We start from the raw sequence: 9068 nt of genomic DNA on the forward strand, positions 1-9068 counted from the left end.
ATTGCCAGGATTGTCTGGGAACCTGTTTTCTGGCCAAGAGGGGTGTTAGCCCCACAGCAGGAGCCCATGCTAGGTGGGTCTCAGCACCATGGCCACCTTCCTATGCCCTCACCTCCTGCCCTTGCCCCAAGAAGACAGTATAAATACTTCAAGAGGGATGAGCAGCTTCACTCTGGGGCAGGGTTAGTTTTAGAAACCCCTGATCTTGTCCTTCCCTCTCTTTTCTTCCCAACTTATATTCCCTGGTATTCATATGATATGGGATGCCTTCTCTCCCCCTTTTAGCTTATAATATGTATTTTCTGTGCCCTTAAACTAATTAGCTTCCAGTGATAATGAACAACAGCTAGAAAAAACAGCTGGTGGTGAAGATGTGTAGCATATATAGTGTCTGCATATAAGGCACGTCTTACTGCTGTAGCATCTCAGTGCCTTTATGATGTTGTGAACGTTTACAGCTGGGACGTATCTGTTGTGCTGATATTTTGATATTCTTGTTACATATGGAGGAAATACAGAAAGACGTTTCTCTCCTTGACTGAACTTAAAATTTCTTTGACGTACCTTTGGACATTAGCTTCTTTTTTTCTGACTTCTACATGCAGTCACAGTGTGACCCCCATCCAGGACTGCATCTACAGCAGTGTGTTACCCTCAGCAGCTGAGAGAAGCAGGGACAGTTGTGGAGCTGGGGCTTTGCTTAGGAAGTCCTTGGCAGACTTGGGAGCTGATGGCAGGCTGCTTGCCCTAACCACAAGCCCACACTTCCTCTCCAGCATGGGGAGAAGCTAGTTTGAACTTGGCATGCTGCAAAGATCCTCAGTGCACAGCATCTTTCCCTCTGAGGCCAAGAGCTGTAAGCAGACTTGGTGTTCCTATGAATCTAAGATACGTCAGGGCTCATGTACTTTATTCCTTTTTTTATATAGTTTCCTGTTTTCTAAGGCTAGTGAGAAACTGGGCCTCATGAAAGTGGCCTTACATTTTGGGGTAAGGAAAAGTACTGAGCATTTCAGAAAATCCAGGCTAGTGAGTGATTAACCTTGAACTGTATCAAAATGCTCCACGTAAAGCTTCTCAGGTTCAGTCCCCCTCCCCCAGCCCTCATCAAGAATTCATTGAAGCCATGACAGAACTCTCCATTACAGTTAGTCTTTTATCCATTTCAGCTTTCTTGATTAGGTTATCTTGAATCATTAGGGGGTTTATTTATTTTAATAGACACTTATTGGATTCATGGAAAGAGAGTTTGGCGACTAAGGAACAAGAGCAGAATATTACCTGGCTCATTTTGCACTGCAGAGTCCCAAACTCAGTGGAGAGAAGAGAGGCTGAGGAAGTTTGTCCAGATGACTTCTCTGATCCCATGTAGAAAGGGAGCTTTTCTGTGGAATGCAGCATTTCTTTCCTAATCTTTCAAGACTTGTGTCGATCATTGTGCTGCTTTTTTTTTTTTCCTTTTGTCACATATGTTGACATTTTCTGTACTGATGATGTGGGTGAGGAAATGGCCTTTTACATTTATGTTTGAAATTTATTCCTGAATCACTCTTACTAAAAACTCTTCATTTGCCTACTCATGCTTTCACTGGAGACCCTAGAAAATGTCAGCACAGGAAACTAGCTGTGAAAATTGCAGTGTAACTGCAGGGAAGCACAAGGTCAGTTTGATTACGGTGTTAGCCAGTCTCAAAGTGCCTCATGGTCCAGCCTGAGCCCACAGGCTGCTTGTGAGTGAATCAGTGTGAACACCAAACTGCCAACTCTTGTAATGGCTTTCAGTGGAGATGCTGCTCAAAATGTAAGCCCCAGCATAACTGAGCCTGAACTCTTCCCACATGCCTTTCTTGTCCTTCAGTCAGAAATTTGGTCCTTGGCTGACTGCAAGTCAGCAGATTGGCAGGAGCAGTTTTGGGGCTCAGGATATTTGTGCATTACCTTTGCTGAGCACTGGAAAACATGACTGTGTTATAGTCTGGTGCCTCTGGCTGCCTCTTCCAAAAGTGAAAGGGTCAAGCAGCTAAAAAAAGGCTCAGGGATAAGTGACAGAGAATACGGCTTGTGATGGCTGCACCAGCTAACTGGCCCTCAAGGGGGTCTGAGTGCAGTAAGGCTGATGCTTTGGTGTGGTAACCATGCCGTTTCTTTAACAGCATAAAAGCACAATGGGAATGGCTGGCTGCCTGCAGATTTTTGGTGTTGTTTGCTTAGCTGTGTGGAAATGTATTTGATTAGGAGACAGAGAGAGAGGTTAAAAGTAGGACATTAATATGATATTATTTGTTTTATCAAATAAAATGCTTCAAAAATGTTTATCTTGTCTCATGAGAACAGTAAAAATAGAGGTTAGCACTTCTTTGCAGCTCTCTTTAATGAGCTGAACTGGGCTGTATTCTTGATGCCTCTAGAAGTTTTGGGGTGAAATGAAGGAAGTTCTGAGCAAAATTCGTTGCAACCACAAACACTGGGTGTGTGCCTGACTGTAGAGCCAAAAGTATCCTTTAATTGTGCTGTTTTTCCTCCTCTTATTTTTAATGGAAGACATTCCCATTTGAGAATCTTAGAAGCTTACATAAAGGGCCAAGTTCTGCCACCTCTATTGACACTGGCATGTATGAGACTCTCCTGCTAACTGTGGCAGTCAAGGGGGCTGTTTGTGCAGCGGAGCGAGACTTGTGGTGTATAGAGAAGGCAGGAACAGAAACAGCGTATCACAGATCTGGGCAAGAATGTGTTGTTTGTTAGATATTCAGATTAGGTTCTCAGAAGTTGGATTTACTTGTAACGCAGTGAACTCAGATGTTGTGGATGCGTGGGTGAAAAAGTGGTAAGATAACGTCTCCTCCACTTTTCCATCTTCATGCCAATAAATGTAGCTATAGATGAAGACTCACTGTGAATGGCTGTAGCTCCAAGAATTGTATGTTAGCATTTCTTAAATGAAATAATTCTCATGGAAAGCTCAGTGTAACGTACACAGACCCAGAGAAATAAATAAAAGAAAATAAATTGCAACCAAAAAAACTCCAAATTGAGATTATTAACAGAAAAAGGAGATTTGCATATTAATAATTCATGAGTTCTCATTGAACATGCACGAAGAAATGGTGCTATTCAATAGAGAATACTGTCATCTGTCACTGTTTTATTTGACATTTACACTTTTTTTTTTTTTTTCTTTTTTTTTTCTGCCTGGTACTGCAAAACTTTCTTGGATGGCATGCTAAAATTATTTAAATAAATAAATTAGAAAAACCCAATGCAGACGTCTCATCTGTGCATGGGGAAAGTGGTTACTTACAATCATAAAGAACGTGTGGGTAAGCTGCAGCACTGTGGTTTCTCACATATTAGCTGAAGTTATTGACTATTAAGCAGCCCCATAGATGGGTAGATAAGGTCTGGAGTGGGTGAAGGAATGAATGCTTGAATAAATAAAAGGAAGAATAGGAAAAGAGCAATGAAAGGGCAGATTTGCTGCAGATAAGTGTACACATGCACACAGCGGGTACACACGTGTATATGTGGGGGTGAGCAAATGATGGCTGTTGTGAAGAAAGCTGCCACAAATACATTGTCATTGCTGATGCAAAAATAAATATTTATAAATGATGTTGGGGGAGATCCAGTCCTGCACAACATGAGAGAAGGCAGAGCATTTAGTACAATGACTATTCAGAGTTAGGCACACCTTGCAATTTCTAGCTAATATTAGGCTCATGAAAATCTTTCTGCTCTGTAGGTTAGTTATTATTTATAAAAATCACAGAACCAGCTGATACATTCATAAGCTAATTATTGTAGCAGCTGGGTACACATGGTGCAATATGTCTGAGGCTGTGAAGTATCACAGATTTCTTGGGGCCTGCTGTGGTGGGGGTGTGCTGTTGAAGGCTGGATCCCTTAATCTGATCAGCCAAGCAAGTACTTTGTGGGGAAACTGGATTAATATCTCTCTAAATACCATGGATGTGCTTCACCTTCAGAACCAGGCTCCTTTAAACGTGCCATTAGCTTATCTCCTTTGGGGAATGGAGTTCTCAGGTGTCCTCAGGATGGCAGGGTCTTTGCCGGATGCCTCCCTTTGCCAGAAATTAATTTGGTTTGCTCATGTCTGCACACATGGTCACACTGCAGTCTAATCTTTTCCCTAATAGCTCCAAGGTCAGGACCTCGCATGTTGCCAGGCAAATTGAGCACTATCCTTCTTAAAGACTAATGGCAGCAAGTGCCTAGTCCATAATGAGGCCTGTAGTGTTGCTCTAAGTGATTGTAATGAGTGCTGATTATAAGGGGACAGATAAATCAAAATGCAGTACTCACCGTTGGGCTAGCTGGTCCAACTTTGGGAAAGGGGAAGGGGAAGTGGCCCTACTGAGCTTTCCCTGGGCTCCACTGGAGCTGGGCACCACACAGTGCCCTGCAGCCCTTGGGAGAGCCCCAGGAGCCATCCTCCCCTGGGCCTGCCCCATGTAGGGCTCCAGCTCCACCAGATGTGGGGTTTTGTGTGTATTTTCTTGGTCTTCATGCTGCAGCATTCCTTGAGAAATGTTAAACATACCTGCTTGCAACATTTGGAAGAGTTCAGTTGGAGACTTATTCAGGTGACTGAAAACAGGGAGAAATAGGAGCTTATTTTTTCTAGAGATGGTTTATTTTCCATTAAAAAAAAATATTTCCTTTCTGTGGAGGAACCCCTGAGAAAATACTGTGGAGCTGGGAGATTTTGTTCCTGTCTTCTCTAAAAAGGAGAAAGTTTTTGAAGATTTCTGGGAGGGGGAAAGGGAGAGAAGAGAACTGAGGGCAAGGGATGTGGCCAAACCACTTTAAAATACAGACATCACCTGGCTGAGAGATTACGCAAATACCAGTCTAAATTATTTGAAAATATAATACAGTTTTTTTTTTCCCCTAAGTAAATTATCAGATACCTTGTTTTCATCCTTGCCTCCCCCAAGCCTTCCTAGTTTATTGCAAGAAAAGATCAGGTCTGCACAAATGTGGCCTCTCACTTGTAAAAACAAGGCAGTGTTGTGTTACAGATTAGTTTATAAATCCCTGGTGGCTTCACAGTTCAGTGCCTACAGCTGCTGCAGATGGGCCTGGGTTTTTGTCTCTTTGCTGTGCTGCAGCCGGCAGTTGAAGGAGAAAATGGAATGATCAGGTTATTAACATGTAGGCCGTGAGGAAGAGGCTGCACAATGAGAACAGCTGGTGTTGCTGTCTTGGCTGATGCAGCGGAGATAATCAAATCTTGCCTTTTTTGGGCGGGTGGAGGCAGAAGACACAGTGGAGAGTAAGACAAACAAGGGCTTATGATATTATATATGGGGTTTAGAGTGCATGGTAGAAGTTGTCAATGGCTTACAAGTTGTTACGCAAAAAAAGCAATACCAAAAAAACCCCACATGCACCCGTACTGAACCTGGCTGTTCCACTTGCTCTAGTCACTGTTTGGAAAAACAGAGTTTTGGCTACTTCTTGTGCTGAATGTCTTTAACACTGATCAAGCTATCTTTTAGGTATTGGAAGGAGCCTGTCAAAATGGTGTCAAAATGCTGAGCTGTAGTGCAAAAATCATGGGTTATAAAGCTACTAGGTAAAATATTTTTACAAGAGTCAGTAAGGCACGCTGACAGCATCCTCAGCATTATCTTCTCATATTCTGTCATTTGCATTGTGTCTTCTGTGTGTGGGCAAAGGAGGGGAGTCACTGCCTTCAGCTGCAAGTCGGGCTGCCTGCTGGCAGGCAGGATGGGGCTTGCTGTGTGTTCCCCAGACAGGGGCAGAAAGAGCCACCCTTCCTGGTTAACATGCTGGGCAGGCCAGGTCACAGCACTTGCGGGGCTGTCCTCACCTTCACAGATACAGCTGTTGTGCTCAGGTGTGTGTTGGTCAGGTTTGTGTTTGAGTGGCTTCCTTCTCCTGAAGCATTGGTCCTTTCCCCTCAGGGCTTTGAGCTCTCAGCCCCTGTGGAGATGTCCTGCAGGATTTAATTCAGTGTTAACTTTTTGTAGGCAGTTCAGACTAACCTTAATATAATTATTATGATCTGTGGTTGGGTGTAGAATTACATCCACCTAGTATCTTGATCTCTTTATTAACTTCTTTGGGACCCTGTTTGCTGGTTTTTTGCTAAATACTGGAGGATTCCCTTTCTCTGAGGCTGCATCTTCAAAGTGGTCATTTAATTATTTAAAGCTGTCAAATTTTACTGGTGTTCAGAGCTGGGAGAATCAATGCAACACAGTGACAGCAGAGCAGGGGTCTTTACTTGATAGTATCTTCTAAACATTTTCAGTAGCAGTTGAATTTCTGGTCCTGCAGCTGCAACCCTTAAGCGTAAGGGTTGTTAGCAAATCTCAGGAGTTGTGTCTCCTTTTCTCATGCTTGGATGAAGAAATAAAGGGGCTCTGAAACAGAAATGGAGATGCACATTTATTTCAACTCATGTTTTCTCTGGGGAAGATCATAGAATCATTGAATAGTTAAGGTTGGAAGGAACCTTAAAGATCATCAGGATCCAGCCTCCCTGCTATGAGCAGGGACACCTCACACTAGACCAGGCTGCACAAAGCCTCCTCCAAACTGGCCTTAAACACTTCCAGGGAGGGGGCTTCCACAACCTCGCTAGGCAACCTATTCCAGCACCTTACTACCCTCATGGTGAAGAATTTCTTCCTAAATCTACCTCTTTCAGTTTAAAACCATTACCCCATGTCCTATCACTACTCTCTCTGGTGAAAAGTCCTTGCCTAGCTTTCCTGTAGGCTCCTTCAGGTACTGGAGTAAGGCATCCCTGGAGGCTTCTCTTCTCCAGGATGAATTGCCCAAATTCTCTCAGCCTGTTTTCATAGCAGAGGTGCTCCAGCCCTTTGTTCATCTTTGTGACCTGCCTCTGAACCCTCTCCAACAGCTCCATGTCTTTCCTGTGATGAGGGCTCCAGAGCTGTACACAGTATTCCAGGTGGGATCTCACAAGAGAAGAGCAGAGGAGCAGAATCACCTCCCTGGCCCTGCTGGCCACATTTCTTTTGATGCAGCCCAGGACACTTGGCCTTGTTGAACTTCATGAGGTTGGCATTGGCCCACCTTATATTTGTATATTTATACCTGAGCATTTTAAACACAGTATGATTATAACAGGGGGTAAGATGATGTCCTTCCTGGCTCCTGTTAAGCTTTGCTACTGGTGTCTGTCTCTCCAGCTTGCAGGAAATATATCAAGGATTTGTTGAGATCAAAGGGCAGCTGAGGTTAGGGAATGTTATGTGTGAGATGAGACCAGCAAAACTTACAGCACAGAGCTTTTAAGTCTAGCTGACTTAACACTCACATCTGGTTCCTTGGTACTCAGTGAATTAACTGTGCGGACCCTACCGTTGCAGGGCTGGCTGTGTGAGCTGCTTCGTTGGAAAGAAAACCCAAGTCCGGAAAACCGTACACTTTGGGAGAATCTCTGCACCATTCGCCGCTTCTTGAACCTTCCCCAGCATGAGAGGGATGTGATCTACGAGGAGGAGTCCAGACATCACCACAGTGAGCGTATGCAGCATGTTGTCCAGCTTACTCCTGAGCCCGTGCAGGTCAGAGCATTGCCTTCCTTCTCAGGGTGTTTGCAGGAAGGAACAGCTGTCAGAGGTAGAGAGAAGGAACTGGTTCCATCTTCCTTTTGCTTTGCAGGTTGACACACACCAGTTTTCACCTGTCTGTAGGGCCACATGCAAGCCTCAACCTGAGAGGTTCAGAATTTGCTGTGTGTATGTTGCAGCTTGTGTGTATTCAGGTTTGTGTTGGTGGCTGAAGAGAAAGCATGTGACAATCCATGCCACCAATAACAGCAAGGTCAGTAGCAGTGAAATTACGGAGCTCCCTTGGTGTCAGTAGTTGTGTTGTGACTGAAACAATATTTAGAGGAGTACAGATGTGTTCCTCAGCAACAGCAAGAAGTGTGCAGTTACTTAGGAAGCAGAATAGAAGTGAGGACTTGGCCACTTGCTCCTTCTCACAGAATCTGAGCACCCCTGATACCTACTCTCAAATAGTGGTCAACGGACAACTGAGATGTACATTTGCTTTTGTTTGAAGAAGCCAGAATAACACTTGAGAAGAAGTAGGAGGGTAGGAGAGGAAGTTTGTCCATGTATGGGTAACACAGTGGTTTTGAAGAGTGTGACATAAACAAGTGTTTTTTATATATTCAGTGTAAGATAAAAGTACTTGTAAAATTGTTATGGTGAGCGTTTTCTGGGGAACAGGCCTTCATTTCACAACCTTCTCAGGATTGTTTTGCTTCTCTCTACAACCCTTCTGACTAATACGAGGTTTTGGTTTGTGCACCATTGTTCTGTCCTTACCTCAAGTTTTAAAAGAAAGAGATATAAATAGAAATATACATAGGGAAAATTAAGTGAAAATACTACAAGATTTTTAATCTTTGCAGTTCCAGCTTCATTCAGAAGATAAAATCAGCCTTATATGTATTCCTAATAACTAGTGATGCATGTCACCAACCCAAACAACTGCTGGTGGTCAAGGGAATCTAAGGAGATTTTTTTTCAGTCTAAAAAGCCGAGGTGGTGCCTTCCACAGCAGATCATCCTTTTGGATTGCCACTGGCACTTGATGCTGTTCAGCTGATCCCACTGTATGACAGCTCTTAGAGAGCTGTTCGTATTGTGTTTGTCTCTGGTGATCTCATGGTTCTTCCTTCCACCTTTGCTCTCCCTGTTGCTGTTTGATGGCAGCTTGCACTGCTTTACTACTCTTGCTGTGAACCTTGACATTCAGCCTCTATTCTTTGTCACTGCTCTTGTTCTGTGGCTGCTAGCACTGCAGCCAACCATATAGTCACCTTTTTTCAAAGACTGGGGGTTTGTCTGCCTTGTAGTCCTGCCCCTTCTGAAACACATTGGTCTCACCCAGATTAATTAGAGCCTAAATCAGTCTCTTTTGTCTCATTTGCTACTGACTTCCTCTATGCTTTCCATTTGGTGTTTGCCTGGAAGAAAAAATGGGTTTCCTGGCATTCAGATTCTCAGAACTATAAAGTAGGGTAAGTGCCTAAG

At 43.7% G+C, this 9068-nt stretch overlaps 1 protein-coding gene across 1 annotated transcript in view; it reads left to right on the forward strand.

The window, feature by feature from the left end:
- SATB2 (SATB homeobox 2) overlaps positions 1-9068 on the forward strand; it is a 108206-nt gene that overhangs the window by 77375 nt on the left and 21763 nt on the right. Inside the window, exon 8 of the mRNA XM_010007357.1 lies at positions 7389-7586. Within this exon, the coding sequence (XP_010005659.1) occupies positions 7389-7586 (198 nt within the window). The remainder of the gene's footprint in view (positions 1-7388; positions 7587-9068) is intronic.

This window comes from Chaetura pelagica, unplaced genomic scaffold (assembly GCF_000747805.2).
Source record: "Chaetura pelagica isolate M959 unplaced genomic scaffold, ChaPel_1.0 scaffold21, whole genome shotgun sequence".
NCBI lineage: Eukaryota > Metazoa > Chordata > Aves > Apodiformes > Apodidae > Chaetura > Chaetura pelagica.